Source organism: Vanacampus margaritifer, chromosome 17, assembly GCF_051991255.1.
Source record: "Vanacampus margaritifer isolate UIUO_Vmar chromosome 17, RoL_Vmar_1.0, whole genome shotgun sequence".
NCBI classification, from domain to species: domain Eukaryota; kingdom Metazoa; phylum Chordata; class Actinopteri; order Syngnathiformes; family Syngnathidae; genus Vanacampus; species Vanacampus margaritifer.
In genome coordinates this window covers 14,926,095-14,946,357 of record NC_135448.1, presented here as the reverse complement: position 1 = coordinate 14,946,357, position 20,263 = coordinate 14,926,095, and the positions used below count along the sequence as shown (strand labels likewise).

General features: G+C 42.1%; 3 protein-coding genes and 2 non-coding genes across 7 annotated transcripts in view; 3 read left to right on the top strand and 2 right to left on the bottom strand.

Moving 5' to 3' along the window:
- Positions 1–89: 89 nt before the first annotated feature.
- Positions 90–4,151, top strand: mrpl24 (mitochondrial ribosomal protein L24). 3 transcript variants are annotated; one of them, XM_077547820.1, is made up of 7 exons: positions 90–199; positions 412–609; positions 989–1,084; positions 1,168–1,271; positions 1,457–1,587; positions 1,667–1,796; positions 4,025–4,151. In XM_077547820.1, exons 1-7 carry the CDS (start codon positions 122–124, stop codon positions 4,077–4,079), a joined length of 792 nt encoding a protein of 263 aa, XP_077403946.1. In that variant the 5' UTR covers positions 90–121; the 3' UTR covers positions 4,080–4,151. The 3 variants fall into 3 exon arrangements, with proteins under 3 accessions (XP_077403946.1, XP_077403947.1, XP_077403948.1); XM_077547821.1 differs by lacking the exon at positions 4,025–4,151 and adding an exon at positions 2,692–2,829; XM_077547822.1 differs by lacking the exon at positions 4,025–4,151 and having other exon boundaries at positions 1,667–1,904.
- On the top strand, positions 4,098–16,990 carry LOC144036885 (brevican core protein-like). Its single transcript, XM_077547817.1, has 15 exons — positions 4,098–4,242; positions 4,795–4,861; positions 8,535–8,605; positions 8,686–9,042; positions 9,400–9,574; positions 9,725–9,852; positions 10,575–10,868; positions 11,182–11,931; positions 11,999–14,110; positions 14,848–14,955; positions 15,032–15,190; positions 15,266–15,348; positions 15,672–15,816; positions 16,269–16,451; positions 16,530–16,990. The coding sequence occupies exons 2-15, from the start codon at positions 4,842–4,844 to the stop codon at positions 16,649–16,651; spliced, it is 4,707 nt and encodes a 1,568-aa protein (XP_077403943.1). The 5' UTR covers positions 4,098–4,242; positions 4,795–4,841; the 3' UTR covers positions 16,652–16,990.
- Positions 16,991–17,330: 340 nt separating this feature from the next.
- LOC144036953 (myocyte-specific enhancer factor 2D homolog) overlaps positions 17,331–20,263 on the top strand; it is a 36,622-nt gene continuing 33,689 nt past the window's right edge. Inside the window, exon 1 of the mRNA XM_077547980.1 lies at positions 17,331–17,427. The gene's annotated coding sequence lies outside the window, so the exon portion shown is untranslated. The remainder of the gene's footprint in view (positions 17,428–20,263) is intronic.
- On the bottom strand, positions 19,770–19,842 carry trnak-cuu (transfer RNA lysine (anticodon CUU)). The gene has a single exon. It is a non-coding gene; the product is annotated as a tRNA-Lys (tRNA).
- Positions 20,141–20,213, bottom strand: trnak-cuu (transfer RNA lysine (anticodon CUU)). Its single transcript has one exon. It is a non-coding gene; the product is annotated as a tRNA-Lys (tRNA).

Below are 20,263 nucleotides of genomic sequence, written 5' to 3'. Positions count from 1 at the left end.
AATTTCCCTTTAGATCCCATAAAATGTGTTTCATTACAGTCTGCGTTTGGTATTTGCGCAGGCACGTTCATGTGCAGTACAGGTACAGCCAAAATGGTTGCTTACACTCTGGATACTGCGCATGCGTATGCAGTACTTCCAGTCCTATAGGTGGCGCTGTGTTGTCTTTTGGTACTCAACGTGTGACATTGAGAAGAAGGTAAGACTACAGTAAACATGTTTGATTATGCTTATAATATCTGTAATAACTCATTGTAAGCCCATCCTGTAGTGGACTTTGGAATGTAAAAGGCTATCGTGGCATACGGGTGACGCCAGTTTATTCGCAATTCAGCTACATGCTCACATTAGCCAAGGTCTCTCCCTTTAGCTTCTCGACTAACTGCTAATAGCTTCCATTCATTCCGATAGCAGTCGGTCGGCATCATGAGGCTGACCGCGGTGCTGGCCATGGCCGCACGGGTGGTGGTGCCCAGGGACTACCGCTACGGCACCAATAGGCCGTGGACCGTGGCTGCCAAGCGGCTTAATCCGCCGGGCAAGAAGCGGAAGAAGGTGTTCGTCGAGCCCATCGCCCATCATGAATGGACTGTGCTTCGAGGGGACACGGTCAGCACAAACTATTCAACGTTACGGAGTTGTCATCAGAGTAGGCCAATAATTGTATATAAAAAAACAAACTTGTTTAATAAGAAAAATAGCACTTAGCAGTATTTATGTTTTAAAACGTATAAGAATGTGACCGTTTTGGCATCATTTCATCAATGGCCATTGACATTGTGCTCCTTCTAGTTTGTGCGCATTGGCCACTAGGGGGCGGAATAATACAACCAATCCACCCATATTTCCAACCGCTTTTAATAAGCAAAATAGTATCACAAACAATTGACACTGTAAAGTGCAACGTAAACATCAGCGTTTCGGATGCCTTCAATAAAGGCTTATTGTATCTTGGTTATGAAATATTTAATCTGTTATGTTATTTCAGGTGGAGATTCTGTCTGGAAAGGACAAAGGCAAACAGGGGAAAGTCATCCAAGTGTTCAGACACAGAAATTGGGTCATACTAGAGGGTCTCAACACGGTAAGCCTGCATTTATTTATTTATTTTTTATGTGTACTAATAAACGTAACATATTTTTAATGAACTGTCACATTGCATTGAAGCATTACAGATACATGGGTCAAAACGGGGATTACCGCGGGATCTACATTCCTAGCGAAGCTCCCATCCTGCTGCGGGACATTGGCCTTGTCGACCCCACTGACAGGTACCATCACATACTGTTTATGTTTCTTGAATTGTTGGGTTGGGGGGGGGGGGGGGGGGTCTTTTGACCAGCTGCCCATTGTAGTAAGGTTTTGGTGCATTTCTCACTCTGGCTTTTAAAATGACGGTGAATGTTTATGTACTTTGGATTGAAACCAAAATCTTCTTCCCCTCCTCTTCTTCCAGGAAGCCGACCGAGGTCGAGTGGAGATTCACAGAGGAGGGCGAGCGGGTACGAGTGTCGGTCCGGACCGGTCGCATCATCCCCAAACCTGTGCTGGAGAGGCGAGATGGCATTGTGCCTCAACAGTGGAAAGGTGAGGAAACTAGTGAGATGGGATCTTTTTCTTTTTCTTTACTATTGCCATTTTCTCAAATTTATTGCTGTTGTTTTAGACGGTCCCAAAGACACCAGCCCAGAGGACACGCTGGAGAAGACCTACACGCCCTCCCTGAAGACCTTGGAGGAGGAGGTGATTGAGAAGATGGGCATCCAGGAAGACAGGAGACACGGGCGCACCTACTGGTACTAAGCCTGGCCGGTAGATGCTCTTGTTTGCCTGTTTCCCCTGATTATTTGTTTAAAATGGTCTGTACGTTGTTGTTATATTTTGAATAAATGTCACAATTAATACTCTATGCATCTTTTTGTCCGAATAGCCAAGCCTTTAATATTTACATTTATTTGACAAAAATCCAGAGGTTGGCACTACTCTGATATATTTTTAGTCTACTTCTTTTCTTGTTTACTGTGCGGTAAAACTTCTACTTAACGCCGCTTTTAAAAACCAACAGCAGACATATAATTTAGAAAAGTTACGAGTAAGGAATTTTCGCCATGAGAGAAAGTGACAGAAAAGAATGGACTTGACTTTCCTCACATGGCCACAAGTACGAATCCCTGCAGGGAATGCTGCACTTTATTGGTTCATTATGTATAGGGAAAAAAAAGGTAAACCTATACAGCATTGGGATTATAAATCATTATGCTCCCTTTGAAAGCAGCAGGATGCCCTGTAACTGCCAATTACAGCACCGTTGCTAAACTAATCATTGCCTTTTATTTCCCAAAAAGACCACATCAAATACACATTTTACGCTACATAGACGCTTCAACATCCACTTGAAGAAAGTCAAACAAAGCCCATTTTTTTCCCCACTATCAACTAGAAAAAAAAAATGTTTCCATTGTAGTGACTGATGCGCATCCTTAACATCAATTGTATGGATTTAAAAACGTTTTTTTGGATAGTTGTTCTCTGTAGTGACGGATGCACAACACGGTTTGGAAAAGCATTCCTGTGAGTTATGTTCGGCATCGTCATTCTTTTCTTACTTTTATCATAGAGTGATTAATTTAGGAATAGTAAAATATTACTGAAAACTTGTCTTCTACTTATTGGGTACTTTTACTCTTTTAGGTTCATAAATACCCGGGTTAACGTCTCTTTATAACTGTGACTGTCACGAGGGTGAGTAATTTGACTTTTATTTTATTTTTATGACAGCACTTGTTTTTTATGGCGTAAAATGTATATTTAAAATATTGCCTGCGTCTTCAAATTGGTAAGTACTTTTATTTTAGTCTTTGTTTCCTTACACTTGTATGGCAGTGAGAAATAATAAATACTAAAATATTGACTTTTAATTCAGATTTCATAATGGGGAAAGCTTGTGGGTGGAACAACGTATCCACTTTCCATGATTTCCTATGAAAAAAGTGTCTTTTTTGGGGCACTGTTAAGTTATTTTTTGATTCTGTCCAGCTGCTCGAGTCATTGAATGCGTCACAGTCTGGATTTGTCGCCATAGCCGGTCATTGCAGTAACGTGTCGATGAGGGAAGCATCCACCACCCTTAATCCCCCCTCCCATCCATTCTGTCTTGTTCACATCCAAGACGGAATAAAACTGTCCAGTCAGCGGAAAGTAGCTTTTGAGGTTTTTTTTTTTTTTTGCCTCTCACAGGAGGAAAAATGACTCAAAAAAGCTTGCCGTCCGTCTGGGATTACGCTAAGGTGAATGAGGGCTATTTTTCCCATCGACATGCATTCACAGCATCTTGTGATTAAAATAGCCAACCTGGCATATTTGTGTGCTAAACATGTGCAGGGAGCGATGTTTTCAACATCTGAAGATGCTTTGTGGAAACCAAATTGCTGCGTTTGAGTCATGTCGGTGACCTAATGATCTAAACTGGGCAGTGTTTTAATCACAGAGTCGTTTGAAGGCAGCGCTGGAAAATGTCATGTTAGCCTGAATGCCACTCAAGAGAGGTCGTTTGCGTTTGTTCTCGGATTCCTGTGTGCGCGTGACCTTGGCAGTGTGGTGAGATTACAAACCAAAGCAGACGGTATGTTTTGGTGGATGATGGACAGCGGTCTCCTGGTATATCATGTTCTTATTCATTTGCAGATAAATGGACGGATACATTTGTAATGGGAATGGGAAGGATAGATGACAGATGGATGATAATTGGCTGGATGGATGATGGACAGATACATTTGTAATGTTAAGGATGGGTAACCTACAACGGATGGATGGATGATTTCTGGTCGGGGGGGGGGCTGGTCACCGATCTTGCCGTTTGGTCCGAAACATGTCGAGATAACGACGACCTTCCCTTCTGAGCGGAATATTACTTCCATTTAATAACCGGCATAGATCACTTTTAACAGCGGGAAAATGGAGTTGGAAGCGAAGGAGCACACGCACACACACACACACACGGCGGTCTCTTCTTCTTTTCCGCCAGGTCAGCCTTGGCGTTGGCCCTCTCAGACCGCACCGTGCTGGTGTGCGGGTGTTAGATTCCTCAGGTGCGCACCACAAAGCGCCATTCAGTGCACCGCGGCGAGGGCCACAAAAGAAGATACAAAAAGAGCTCTGTTGCTAACCAGAACAGCAGCCCCCACCGACACGTCCAACTAGGCTTCGTTGTGGAGACGTGCAGTGTCAGCACTCATGAAGGATGTGAGTTTTACAACACTTACACATTTTCCCGGTGAATGCTTTCAACACCCGCACTTTGTTGAAAGGCAGCTTTTTTCACCAAAGCGCCATCTGTTGGACACGTTGAGGTACTGCAAACAAATAGTCACCCAGAAGCAAAAACCAAGTGCTTTTTAACACACTTTTCAACTGGGAAAGCCTTTTGGGATTATTTTCACTCCAGGGGATGACTTAAAAAAAAAAACACACACACACACTTTTTGTGCATTATTGCGTTTGTAAGCCCCCCCAACCCCCCACCCCCACCCCCCAGGTTAAAACTCACATTAAAGGCCACGATAAGAACATCAGCTTGATGCTTTTGATATTACCCCCTCCCTCCCTCCCTCCTTCCCTCCCCTGCTTGACAAGCATGCGCAAGAAGAAGACAACCAAGTTATTGACTTTCAACTGCTTCTCTCTCTTTCTCTGAGCGCTTCAAGCGGGTCGCAGCTCCTTTTGCAGGACCTGCATCGCGGCGCAACTAAATCTCCCACCCCTCTACGCACACTTTTTTTTTTTTCTCTCCCAAAGCGCACTGCAGCAAAGAGACGCGGACACTTATTAACACCGGCGACACGATGCAGCTTCAAACCCTCAGGTAGGATTTTTATGATTATGATAATTTGCAACATGGATGGTGCAAGCTTTCAAGTGGGCAAGATGTAGTTTGCACATATTTGCTCGCTTGTGGTTCTATTTTTAAATATGTGCACGCAGCTGGTTGCTTTTCATTGTGTTCCAAATGTTAGGGAAGTTTTTTTTTCCCCCTCCTTCTGTCCCGCACTGTGGTTTGCAGTGCATCACTTTGCATTCATTTCTATGAGGGAAAAAGTGGCATTTACTTTTAAAGCAGGGCTTTCCATACTGTGGCTCGGGAGACAAAATGGGCCATCAGCATTCGCCTCAAATTCATTTCAACCATCCTGCTAAATTGTTGTTGTTTTTTTAAATAATAAAATGTGGGTGGGAAATTGGGATAAAATGTTTTGTGCATGCATATTTTTTCCCATTTCTTTTCATTTTCTGTATTATATTTAAATTTCATTGTTTTAAAATTTGTGTTGCCCAAAAGTAAGTGTAGACTTTTTTTTTCATTCATTTTACCACATTGACATATTTATTACATTTATGAAATACAATTCAATCTTTTAAATGCTTGAGGGGAAGTTTTCAAGACAGGGTTCCACTTCCAATTTCAAGTTAGGGTTTCGAGCACAGGTTCAGCTTTCAAATTTTGAATTTATTGACCAAATAGTTATTAATGATGTTAAGTGTTCATCTTTGGTTTATTTTAATTCACTAAATATTGAGCTGTGAAGTTGTCCGATATGGCAAAGAAACAAACAAGCAGGTAGGTTAATAAATTCATGTTGTTATTAAAAGTTTTGGATGAACCTGTTTTGAAGTGTATTTTGGGTCCAAGTGCAATGTTGCCCTAAAGGATGTAAATGTAAAATGAAGTCATGCAAGCTTCTTCTTTTTGGCTTTTGAGTGCACCTCTGGTGATTTACGGCGTCCTTTCCCCTTTCAGGCAGCTTAATGGACAGGTAGAAAGGTAAAAAAAAAAAAAAAAAGGGAGGACAGTTGATGGTCTACTGGCCTGTGGTCAGCCAGTTAAATGAAAGTGAAAGCATCAGATTTCGGCTTTGTAGCATCAAGTCATACTTAAATTTATTGAATGTATATATGGTATTTTTTTTATGTAAATTGTTTTTGTCATTTTGTGTATTACTTTTTTCATATTCTTAATATTGAGATTTACAAAAAGTAAAATAAATGTCAGTATACAGTTATTCAGAGCTTTTATATTTTTTAAAAAATATTTGTCATTCTTCATTTCAACTAGCTTGCCACTCCCCCCTTTAGGCATAGTGACTTGCGCAAAATGCCTCCATGTTTCATCATTGTGATTCATTTACTTACCATGTAGCAGCTCCACTCTTTTAAAGGGCCCCATTTTGTTTTGGTGACAAGCTGTGTGTGCCCCAAAGTGAAAGTGATGCAATGAAGGCCCCACAATCTGATCCCGTTAAGCAACAGACAGCACTGTCTGTAATTTCAAAAGAAGAAAAAGAATGAGGGGGGGGGAAAAAAACAGCAAGCAAGTGTGCCAGTGTCCCTCCTTTCATTTCCACCCGGAGGCGTTTTCAGCTTCTTCTTTTTTTGGTACAGCACAGTGGTATGCAGCTGCCGTCGCTTTCTTTCGCCCTTTTCTTGCCGAGCATACTAATAGTGATGGGCGCTCACGGCCCACCCAGCTGGCCGGGAAACACACACTAGAACAACTATTTGGCCCTCAATGCGTGTCTTTGAGGGCCAAAGCAGTTGAAAAGTCAACTTCATTGCTGCTTGTTGTCCTCTGATCTGATTAGGATGTCACACACATCACTTGACTACTGTTATCACCATGTAGGAGTCACTCAATCCGCCGAATGCGCAATTGATCAATCTATAGTTCACAAATCTGGAATTAGAATAGGGGTGTGTAGACTTTTTATATCCACATTGTAATGTTTAGTCGAGCATGCTGAAATATTTCAATGGTCGTTCCGTTATTAGAAATAAGTAAGTGGGTGGTGTCTGTTCGGTGCTGGATTTCACTTTCCTTTCTTTTCTTTGATCCTTCCTCGGGTCTCCTGACGGCCTCACGACTCTGGCTGGAAGTGTTCGGTTTAGGTGAACGGTATGGGATTTTTTTAATAGGTTTTAGGTGAACTAATGAATACACAGTCACTCACACGCACGCACGCACGCACATACACATACTCACCCATATACAAAAAAAAAAAAAAAAAAAGAGAGCGATGATGACGTCAAATCGGTAAAATTACCGAATGAACAATACTGAGCTCTCCAGAAAAAAAGAAATAAGTAAAAAAATAATCTATTGATTAAGCAACCAAAAGTTGTGAAAATGATGAATCCATCATCACCGGTATATCATCGACCTTACATTGAAAGAATCCCAGTCGAATTCCTGAGATTCCTCAATAGGGGTTGCGCTGATCTTAATAACATACGTTACAGTATGTAGAAGATGGCCGTCTATTACTACAACAGAGTACAGACTAGGGATCGTAAAGTGTAATTAGGCTGGTGTGCATGCGTGTGCGACGCTCGCCTTCAATGATGAATGAGCGTTGCCGGCTCGCCTGGGGAGGTCGTACGAGGGCACAGCGAGCATACGGGCCCCCCCCCTCCCAGGCTGCCGGGAGGGTTAATAACAGGGCCAGACTGGTGACAGAGTCGTGGCAGGGTGCCACTGGCCCGGGGACGCCGCATGGCTTGCGGTCAGGAGGAGCCTGTGCTTGGAAACCAAACATTTTTTTTTCTCCCCTTAAACTGCAGTCCAAGCTAGTCAAGACACGGTTTGACTTTGCAGGCCTCTTGAGCCCACAATGCATTATTTCCTCAAATAGCTGATGCTAAACAAAAACAGCAGCACGCTCTGAAAGGACATAAGCAAGTTTCTGTGATGATTTCAAGTGTAAAGAGTTTAGATGCATTTCTTTGGGACTGCTTTTTGCCAGGCAGGACTGTGCAATAAATCAGCACTTCATCAGATTTCTTGAGGCGGCAATTCCAGGCATAATGTTTACTTCAGTCTTTGGTTTTCAGTGGCGGTGCAATTTTCAACAGCCAATCCGCTCATTTTTCATGGGAGGATGCTCTCAGCTATCCACCGTTCTCAGTTCCCAGAGGAGAAACCTCATTGGCTGTAACTTCTTTCTCTATTGCCATTTGGTGCTTGATCTTTTAGGTTTGGCACGTTTGTACATTTTGATGTAAGGCCGCAAAATGAGCATCTGTTTTTCCAGGTGCCGCCCCATCCCCCAAAAACTTTTAGGGCCATTCTCGAAATGTTTGATTCTGTTGTTCTTTTGGGCTTCAAGCTTCGGCAATAATTGAGACTTTATTAATTATAGGATATTTATTTTCTCTTAGGTTAGCTCTGTCAGCGTATATAAGTCATTTAACTTTTTTACTTCCCTTCGCAAAGATATTGAGGAAAATGTGTAACAGAATTGTGAAAATGGTATGACTTTAAGAGTACAAATAGTTGTTTGCCGTTTGTGGTTGAGCTTATCAGCCGATATAAATGACCTCTGGATGAATCCATTTGGGTTGAGATCGGTGGGGGCTGCCTGAAGCAACAGCTCTTTATGTTTAGACATGTGTGAAATTGGAAAGTTGAAACTGCTAAGGAGAAATAATGTGTCTTTATTATTTTTATTCTCTCTTCCAACCCTGACTGATGGCTGTCTCCGCAGAATCGTTGCCTTTTGCTGTGTACTCTGTCATCTCTCTCTGGCCTTTCCTACTCACTTCCCGTCTGCGCATGGTGAGTCATTTTTGACCATTAGCATCATCTATTTTTATTTTTTTTTTAATGAATCCTCACATCCCATGTTGGTTTTCCAGACGACGTCCAGACGCCTCTCCGGGTGAACATTTCCCACTCGGGTGTCCTTTACGCCCCGCTGGGCCGAGCCATCATCATCCCCTGCTCGGCGTCCGCATCGCCTCTCACGCTGCCGCGGGTCAAGTGGACACTGATGTCCGGCGGGACGGAGACGCAAATCTTGGTGGCGCGGGGCGGCAGGGTGAAAGTCAACGAGGCGTACAGAGGCCGCGCCGATTTGCTCAACTACCGCTCCTCGCCGGAAGATTTGTCAATGTGGCTGTTGGAAACGCGCTCCAGTGACTCGGGGCACTATCGCTGCGAGGTGCAGCAAGGCCTGGAGGACACCAGCGACATCGTCCAGCTCAAGGTCAAAGGTAATGAAAAAACGGTGGTGGTGGTGAGTTAAGTTAGTAACCGAGTACTTTATTACTGTTCTTAAGCTGATTTTTCAGGTATCTGTACTTGTTTTGTTTTTTTCACTCTGACTCCCTACATTTGAAATCAGTTACTTTTTAAACTAGGCCTCAAGAGAGGTAAAGTCAACAGTAATTGATTGAGATCTTGTGATCTCATAAGGCAGAAAAAACAAGGACAGTATCAACATGTTAAGAAGGTGAACCAGGGAGCGTTAACAACATCTAATCTGGAAAAAAAAGGAAAAAAAACCTATGTGTGTTTTACTTTTGCCTCCTTGCATGTCACTGGTTGATAGCGCACCTTTTTGTGTCTAGGTGTCGTATTCCACTATAGGGACGCCATGGGTCGATATGCACTTAACTTCAATCGGGCCAAGAGGGCTTGCAAGACCATCGGGGCCCAAATTGCGACTCTCAGCCAGCTTCGGGCGGCTTATTTTGATGGCTATGAACAGTGTGACGCAGGCTGGCTAGAAGATCAGACTGTCAGGTATGTTTGGCTGCTGATCTGTCCGTCCATCCTTCCACCCACACAAGCTCAGGGAGCGCATGCCAAGTCCACACAGGAAGGCCAAACTCGAGATTCGAACCCTCCAGAATTACTTTGCTTATTGTTTCCACGTTTGCACCACTTCCCCAGGTACCCAATCCAAACGCCTCGTGAAGCTTGCTATGGCGACATGGATGGAGAACCAGGAGTGAGAAACTACGGGATGATGAATCCGCAGGATCATTTTGACGTATATTGCTACGTGGAAGAAATGCATGGTACGACGTACATATGGAGGACCAGAACTGCCAAAATTATAAATAGATAAATGACTAAATAAATAAATGAATAAAAGTGAAAATTAAAACTGATATAAAAAATTGAATTAAAAAAGTAAATGCAAAAAAATTAATATAGATGGGAAAAAAAAATATATATATATATATATAAAATAACAATAATTAATAATAAATAAAAATAATAGTGGACAAAATAGTCGTCCATTGTTAGAGCTCTCAAGCCGGAGAGACTTTCTTGTTCGCCCAACCCACTCACTCTACTACTCTAGGCAGTTTGCAACAGAGGAGCCCAAACCAAGACACACTTAGGACCGCCCCCTCATTTGAATAACATTTCTACCTGATGGAACGTCTGCTGCATGAAATAAACAAATGTGAGAGCACAGCGTTTTTATTTATTGTTTGATAATGAATTCTATTTATATATCTATTTTTGTATTTAATTCCACATTTATTTAGATATATTTTAATTTTTTAATCTCGTTTTTTATTTTTGTATTTATTTTTACTTTTTTTTTTTTTGATATTGTTTTTTAAATTTCCATTCATATTTATTTTTTGTATTTATTTATTATATTTTGAATATCCATTTTTATTTTCACTTTATTTATTTATTTTGTCATTTATTTTTAATTTTAGCAGTTTTGGTCCTTTACCTATCCAACAACACATTTGCTAACGTTCAAATTTCTAACTTATAGGGGAGGTGTTTCACGATCCCGTCCCACAGCAGTTGTCCTTCGAAGCTGCCCGGTCGTACTGCAGGGCTGCAAGAGCTCAGCTGGCCTCAGTGGCGCAGCTTTACCTGGCGTGGAGCGAAGGTCTGGACAACTGCAGCCCTGGCTGGCTTTCCGACGGCAGTGTGCGCTACCCCATCAGGACCCCGAGAGACCGTTGCGGAGGCCCCCAGGCGGGTGTCAAGACCGTGTATCGCTTCAGCAACCAAACTGTCTTCCCGGAGCCGTCCAGCCAGTACGACGTATATTGTTTCAGAGGTGTGTGGAGCAAAAGATGGGCTGAAATTGCTATTATACCTGTTGTGGACCCTCAAAACTTGAATATTCTTTTTTTTTTTCAGAAAAAAAAAACTTGAATATTCTTTTTTTTTTTCAGAAAAATAAAAACTTGAATATTCTAAGGGTGGAACAATCCAAAAACAAAAAAATTGCAAACAAAGCAAAAAAAAAAAAAAAATGAACTGGAATGGATTGTGTTTGGGTCTCAGAGGGCACATAGACTAAAACATGAAATCATTTGGTAAACAAATGTCTTGAATCCGATTTTCATCTTCATCCGTCTCATCTCCAGGTAATGGAACGACACCGACTGCCTCTACCGTGGATATTACCAACACACCTGAGCCTAGTACACTCGAACAAGACGTTGTCATCCTAATGGACGAAGACGAAGAGCTACCACTTGGGCAAAGTTCAGAACAAATTGAACGGGAGGTTCAGAGTGTTCTCGAAACCATCCCCCTTTTCTCGGGCCATCCCATTAAAGGAAATGCGGTGGAAGAACAGCCGACGTTTCTCCCCAACACGCCAGAGCCTCCTTTGACCGCCACGGATGCGTTAGATCTCCTTAGACCTTTTGACAGAACGTCTTCTTTGACAGAAAAAAAACATGACTCTGGACATGCTACAGGACTAACTAGCACTACCCAAAGCACAGAAATCCATGACCCTGCTCAAGACATTTCACTCCAGTCCACTTTTTACAACAGAAAAGATTCATATCCCAACTTCACTTACCAGCAATCTGAAATAGAAAGCACAACGAAGCTCCATGAGTCTAACGATACCCGTGCTCAGAACTTGACAGACAACATCCCCAAGGAGAGCACACTCCAAAAAGTGACACCGCTGCAGAATTTGGATTTGCACACTGAGCTGTACGAATATCCGACTAAAGAGAAGATTCCGGAAGCTTCCCCTGTAACTGTGGAACCCGTGGAGAAAGAAGCATCTGCAACAACATTCATCCAAACAACTGAAACCCCTGCGGATCGAACCTCGTTGTGGATCCCTCAGGGCGGCTCCGGAGATACTTCTCAAGGTAAGACGGCTACGCCAATGCGATACAGCCCACGCGTTAACATTCAAATAAGTGTTTCTTTTTCCAGAAAGTCATCAGGACGTCACAGATTCCAAGTTCATGCCCGAGTCAGAATCCACCACGCACCAGTCACCTTCTGCCTCAACCAGCCCCGCCCCTGCAGAGTCTTTAACAACCATCCAAGATCGAACCGCCATGCCCGGATCAAAGCATTTTCCCAATCTTAGCTCAGATAATCTGTCGACATCATCACATTTGTGGGCGTCTGTTTCCGCGCAGGAGGGAAGCACCAGTTTGGAAATTGAAGATAGCATTGATAGTGATGAAAGACAACTACTTCCGACAATGTCGACCCGTTTTAGGGTAAGCTCGCCCATCAACGAAGCTCCCAAGATGTCCTCCGAAGTGCCTACAGACTCAATAACAACACTGTATCAGCCATCGGGTAAAGCAGAATTCTTTGACAGCTCCGCCATGATCTATGAGGAGGCAAGCGGACTCGAACCCGATGTCGTTCCTGCACTGACTCAAGGGCACATTGCTTTGAATTTAACTAACAAACAGATGATTCATGAAGATACCATTCAAGAAAAAGTTGTTTCCAAAGATTTTGGGAGGATTTTTTCACCCGACGCAAATGTTGGCAGGGAAACGAATATCGTTACAATTCTCGAAGAAAGAGATGAAGTTACCCCAAATCCCGAAGAAGGAGCTCAGTCAGCAACAACATTTGAACGACAGGCTAAAGATATGCTTAACCCAATAAAAGGAGTTACCATAACACCCACAATCAAAGAAGAAGGAATTACAGTCGCGGCGATGTTTGAAGAGGACGCTACATCAGACGCTACATCAGACGCTACATCATCCATAACCCTGAAGGAAACTAAACCTACAACCGTAATTAAAGGAGAGGCCAAAGCTACTGTTACCCCAAAAGAAGGATCTACAGTTACACCGTTATTTGAAGCTAAAGCAACACTAACCCCAAAATATGAAAGCAAAGATAGACCAATATTCAAAGAAGACGCCAAAGCTACTGAAATCCCAAAAGAAGGCTCTACTGTAACACAAATGTTTGAAGAGGCTAAAGATCTCTTAAACTCCGAAGAAGGATCTGCACTAACACCAATATTTGAAGACGCTACAATTATGCCAAGCCCAAATAATCAAACTCAAATCCTACCAATATTTAAGAACAATGCCAAAGGTACAGTAACCCAAAATGAAGGATCAACATTAACGCCGACTTTTGAATTTGAGGCTAAAGCTACACTAAGTCCCGAAGAATCAACTGATTTTATGCCCATATTTGAAGTCGAGGCTCAGGCTATAAACCTTGAAAAAGTAAACCAACAATTTGAGGAATCTACGCTCACCCCGACGGAAGGATCGACAGTAACACAAGTGTTCGAAATTGAAGCTAAAGCGATGCGCAACCCTGATGGTTTACCAGTAAATGAAGACGAGGCTCAAGCTATAAACCTTGAAAAAGTAAGCCAACAATTTGAGGAAGCTACTCTAACCCCGACCGAAGGATCGACAGTAACACAGGTGTTTGAAATTGAAGATTCAACTGATGTTATACCAGTAATTGAAGAAGAGGCTAAAGCTATACTTAACCTCGAAAAAGTAAGGCAGAAATTTGACGAGGGCGCTACCGTCCCCCCTAACATTGACAGCGAAACGATAACAACAGCTTACCGTGCGGCGACAACAGGAATATTTGAAAAAGAAGCAAAAATCATCTCAATGTTAAGAGAAAATGTCACTCCGTCCTCTCAAGAGAAGGTAGGCACACACTTCGAAGCTCAAGAAACGACGACGGCGCCCGACGACGGCACGTCCACCGGCCCGGCATTTGACGAGGAAATCACCATCTTACCGTACAATTCCGAGGCGTCCGACTGGGCTCTGCTGACCACCACCACCAGACCTCAAGAGTCTCTGAAGGATTTAGAGATCAGCACCAAATCCTCGTTCGTCTCTTCCACGGTTGGGGCGACCACGTGGCGCTCAAAGCGCACCTGGAGTCCGCCGACCACCGTCTCTCCCGACGTCTTCCGCCAGACCGCCGTCGAAGCAGACTATGACCCCACCCAGCCTCCCACTGACCGGGTTTTGCCCAATGAGAGGGCGGCAGCAGCAGCAGCAGCAGGCGGTAAAGTGAAAGTCGCAGGTAACGCTATCGTCACTCTCCTCGGCTTAACTGTCTTCTTCCTGACAACGCACTAAAACCTCCGAGCCTCCTTCCTGCCTCCGACCTGCCTTGTCCCTCTTTGTCTTTGTCGCCTTGTCGTCCATCCCAAAACACTTTTTCCCCCCCTTCCCGTCAACTGGAAAAAAAAAACTCCACCTGACACTTGTCTAACTGTCCAGTCTTGTTATGTGATGTTTTCTTCCTTGTTCTTTGACTTCTGTGAAGTAGTGATATGTCTTGTCAATTCATGTTTAAATGTCTGATCACAATCTGCAAGTAATCCAACAGGAAATCCTGGACAATATGTTGAATGTTACATTGATTGTTAACTCATATTTTAAAGGAGACTCTTTTAGTATGTTTAGAAGCACAATGTTGTTGTAAATGTGTTGGTTGATGCACATGAAACAAAATTCTGATTGTATAAAAAAAAAAAATGAATGAAGGAATGCTTTTGTAATAGACTTTCCTGTCTAATGATTTTGCTGTATGGACAGAATGTGTTTTTTTTTTTGTTTTTTTTGCCAAGCAGAGACATGATTTTGTGTCCTTCTTTGGTCACGAGTCAAGTAGTCAACAATAAAAAAAAAATATATAAATATATATTATATTAATATCCATATGGGGAAAAGATTAAATGGATCACAGGTATTAATCCAAAATGAAAGTAATCCACATTCTAATGCAGTTTGATGTGAATTGACACTGTTTTCCAGATGCTTGCTTTAATGATCCATGCCTCAACGGGGGCACCTGCATGGAACAAGAGGGCCGGATTCAGTGTCTTTGTTTGCCTACCTACGGGGGAGACCTTTGCGACCAGGGTGAGCTCAATGAAGTTACTCTCAATTGATCAGGCATTTCCCAATCAAAGCACACTTGTTTTTTTTTTCCCCCCAGACCTGGAAAGTTGCGAGCCAGGCTGGGACAAGTTCCACGGCTTCTGCTACCGACACTTCGGCCAGCGTCTGAGCTGGGAGGTGGCCGAACAGCACTGCCGCATGCAGGGTGCCCACCTGGCCTCCATTATGACCCCCGAGGAGCAGACCTACATCAACAGTATGACCCCTGACCATATTTATAAATTGTGTTTTTAAGGAGTCATTATCCTTATGTTAATTGTGATATCGCCAGGCAACTACAAAGAATACCAGTGGACCGGCTTGAACGATAAGACCATTGAGAATGATTTTAGGTGGTCCGATGGCAACCCGTTGGTGAGTCGTTGCTGTTGCGGATGGATGGATGGATGGATGGATGGATGGATGGATGGATGGATGGATGGATAGATAGATGGATAGATGGGTAGATGGATGGATAGATGGATGGATGGATAGATAGATAATAGATAGCAGCTAGATTACTAGTAGCTAGATAGCTAGCAGCTAGATAGCTAGCAGCTAGATAGCTAGCAGCTAGATAGCTAGCAGCTAGATAGCTAGCAGCTAGATAGCTAGCAGCTAGATAGCTAGCAGCTAGATAGCAGTCTACTACTTGTAAATTGAAATTTAAACATATCTTTTCTACTGTGTTGGCACAGTTGTACGAGAACTGGTACCGAGGCCAGCCGGATAGCTACTTCCTGTCCGGCGAGGACTGCGTGGTGATGGTGTGGCACGACGACGGCCGCTGGAGCGACGTGCCCTGCAACTATCACCTGGCCTACACTTGCAAGAAAGGCACATGTGTGTATTTAGCATACTCAAGTCTAGAGCTGGCAAAATTAATCGATTATCAAATTAGTCTTAATAATCGAGTAATCGTATGGAGCCTTTTTTTTTGTTATTTAAAATTGACCATCACATCAACAGTAATTGTTCACTGATTTCTGTAGTCCTTCATGAAAGAAGATTGATTATTTGCAGACATCAGTTTACTTTGGAAAACAATGACCGAACTGGTACATTTTTTTAATCACTACAATACGAATGTGAAGTACGAAATAAGCACCAATCACTGGTTAATAAAAACTTAAGTAATAGGGAAAAATGCTTTTGTAATACACTTTAATGCAAAATTAAAATAAATCTTATTAGTCAATTAATCGATTCTAAAAATGTTTGATAGTGACAGCACTACTCAAGTCAACACTGCGTGTAAGGTTGCATCACTTTACATTTGTCCCCCATTCTAACAGCATCCTGCGGCCCGCCGCCTAAGGTCCGAAACACCTCCATCTTCGGGAAGCCTCGGCAGCGCTATGAGACAAACGCCGTGGTGCGTTATCACTGTTCTCCGGGGTTCCAACAGAGACTCAATCCGCTGATCCGCTGTCAGTCTGGAGGTAGCTGGGAGAGGCCTCAAATCCAGTGCATCCCGGGTGAGAGCAAACAGAAACTTTCGATGGCTGATGCTTAAAAAAAAAATACTTTAAGTGCAACATAACATATCCTTTCAGAATATGGAGGTCTAAACCCTGATGCCGAAATGACGTCGTCGACGGACGGCAATTTAGCCGCCTTTCAAGATGGTTTTGAAACCACCACAGAGACCCCACTTTACTGGGACATCAAGTTTTAAAAGCACCCTTACACACACACTTCTTCCCGTACACACTACATTCTGCTGTCCTCCCTTGACAAGGTGAAAAACGTGCTTTTACCGATAAATGTTACACGCGTGTCAAATTGTTTGGTTCCTTTTGTTATACACATTGCAGAATGGTGCTAATACATCAATATTACATACCCGACGTGCTCATATTTTCTGTCTGTCTATATTAAAAGTGTAAAGTAACATACCTGCTTTTTCCAAAACAATCCTGTGCACGTTTTTGGAGACGCAGTTTTGTTCGTCAGCTTTATGTTGTAATAAAGTTTTGTAGAACAGAGCAAAGAATAAATGGTTCTTTTATTCCAATGCTGCCTGTGGTGGTCTTCATTTCATAACATAATAATCTGAGTGATGCATTGTGTTTACATGTGTATGTTTAACGCAATAAAATAATGTTTTTTTTTTTAAATACTGATCATTTCATATGTCACCTTGTGAAAAGTGTGCATACTTAAAATGTTAAACCCTTTATAGGGTGAATTATTTCAATTAGATGATTTTTTTTATTGGCACAGCCAAGAGGGGTGTACATTTAGGTCGCGTTTATATTTTACAATTAAAAACAAATATGCTATGTGTATTAAAGTCAATGATGTTGGCAGTCACGTGACTGACCAAATGTGCTTTCGTCACACACCAGGAAGTCTTATGGAGATGAATGCGCCACAACATTAAGTTAAGTTGTTTGCTTTTTTTTTTTTTTGGACGTGAGTGGCCACAACGTACAAATGTTCTTTTAGAAGGTAAAGTTCGATGCTTGTATTTCTTTTTTGTATGTGTTTATTGATAAGCTTTAATTTTCACGTGTACGCGTAAATGTATGTGGGCCGAATTAGCCTTTTGAGCCACTAACATTGCTTTTCTTATCGTTTCGTGATTTGTCTCTGTTTTAATTTCAGTAAAACAAATATATCAACTTGCAAGGCGATAATTGTTAAAAGTGTGTGTATAGTGTTGCAAAATTGATTTGATAGCAGATTTGCAGTCTTGTCTTATGAACACAAGATGGCGGCATGGCTTCAAAATAAATGGATGGAGTTCCCGAGCAAAACTAAAATGGTCGTCGAATAAACATAAACATCGTCATAAACACTTGTTATTTTACGTTCAACGTTTTTCAAAATGTTACACTTAATGATAAGTGAAACCTGTCGTTATAATACATGCAGTGTTATAACTTATATGCTATATTATAGTTCCTTGTAGGTCTGGGCAATATGGTTTTAAAATAAAATCTCTAAACCCTAATATTATTGTGTTTCGTAACAGGAATTAAAGGTGCTAGTTGCAAAATAGAAAACTAAATCTCACACAAATTGATTAGTGGCCCAACAGTCAGCCTTTTCACACACAAAAAAAACCTTGTGTTCTAATGAATCTTATTTAAGATTACCTTTACCCAGATCATTCTCAGCTTGGATTGACTTTAAATTAACGATATATTTTAACGCTGTTATTAGCTATAGCATTTTGTATCTGCAAATTAAAGATGGCATTTTTAACCAAATATTTACTCGACATGGTGAAAACATACATAAAAGAGCAACCTAACAATATTATTGTCTTTAACGTCTGAAATTGAGTCCCAAACTACTGCTAGCAGCGTGCCTCTGAGCAAGGCAGCCATATTGAAGAACCACCCCTCATTAGTGGCGAAAACCCAGCATTTTGGCACCCAATACTCCCCCCACTGTGAACGTGTGAGCGAGCCAGGTCATTTAACAGACGCCACGTTATCAAGGCCGAGATGGGCGGGCTGTGCGGCAAGGTGTTTTTCTTTTGGGCCTTAAACGGCGCTCACACGTCAATTTGGATTTGGATGTTTGTCCGTCCCCCCACATCTTCAATGGGCCCAACAAACACGGTTCCAGATGGGAACGTATTGTGACCCGAGACATCGGGGTGAAAAGGTCGCATTGGAGTGTGAACAGAGGCCAAGCCTTTAAGGACTCCTGTGGACTTCCTCTTTTGACCCAAGGACGCGTGGCTCACTAATTGAAGACACGTGAATGGAAAGTCCTTGACACCTGAAAATGACCCATAGCTGGTGTTAACTGCAGTGATGGCGCCAAAGACAGTTGACTTCTTTTTTTATTTATTTTTTATTCATAGTATGTTGAAGCTCTATTCTATTTTGAATGCTAATTCCTGTTAAAAAAATGAAAAATGAGCTAAGTCCTTTGGTTAAGCACTGTAGGTTGTTTTGAATATGTGGGTGCTTTAAAAAAATAAAATAAATTATAACCATTCATCGAAGATTTCATGTTGCTTGGTCCTGATTGCCTTGAGGGAGGTAAAAAAAAGTGGATCACTTTCGAAAAGAATCACGCAGCTCAGGCTTTAGCGTGGGCCCTCCTTTATAATGGCTCCTCTAATCCTGGCCAATTAGACTACGGCGCAGAGGGAGAGGGAGTGGCGTGTTCACACTGCACCAATTTGCACTGCAGGGGGGGACGGATTGACAAGCGGTGGTGTGAAAATACAAATAGGTTCTAATTTGAACCCATGCTGAGCACACAGTGTGCTGAGGATGGGAAACCATTTGTTGGGACAAATTGACTAACCCTAAATCTTGTTATCTTGGAGAGCTTGTCGATATAGAAAAAGTAATATTAGTCGTATTACATTGTTTGTGAATGCTGAATAAGTAAAAGTATAGCAGATTACACCAGATTACACTTGTCGAGTTTTTTTTTGTTTGACTATAATACTTACAAAAAAAACAACTGAGAAACTGGATGATTTTTTGGGTCAGTTAAATGGTATGTAACCTTAGAAGTCTGTTGCCAAAAAAAACAGCAGCACCTACTGAAAATGTACTGTGTTGGCAGAAACAAGCCATTTAAACGTTCTCCATTCAGTCACTGTTAAAACCTCCCTACCTGCAGTACCCCAAGTGTCCGTCTGGGGTCTCTGTGATCTGATATCATATCAGAGCCTTTAATGTGGCATCATTCTGCTTCTACTTCTTTTATGTGGGGGAAAAAAGAATCTTTTTTAAATAGATCAGTTGTAACTTCCAGATGTAATTATGTCATAAGTTAAAATGAATATGGAATGGAAAATCTAGTGGGAAAAAACTTTGCGCCCAACGTGGGGCTCGAACCCACGACCCTGAGATTAAGAGTCTCATGCTCTACCGACTGAGCTAGCCGGGCGGATGTTTGCGATAGGTCTGGTAACCCTTTATATACTAAGAACACTGAAAAGCGTATGCCCATATATATATATATATATATTTATTTTTTTGGTTTGGTGGTCAGAGGTGGAAAAAAGTATGCAGTTCCATAATTAAAAAAGTCTTGAACAGAAATCACAATTTTGCGTGACGTCAGTGAATAGTGTGATACTTAGCTCTGTTGATCTTTACGTGTAATAAACAAGTTCTTTGCATGTTCCAAACGGAATTTTGGTGTGTAACTTAAGTTTAAAAAAAAATAAAAAATAAAATATTTGCGCCCAACGTGGGGCTCGAACCCACGACCCTGAGATTAAGAGTCTCATGCTCTACCGACTGAGCTAGCCGGGCACGGAGAGCTTTTGTCCCGGTATGGTTTATGTAATCTGGAAACTCAGCAT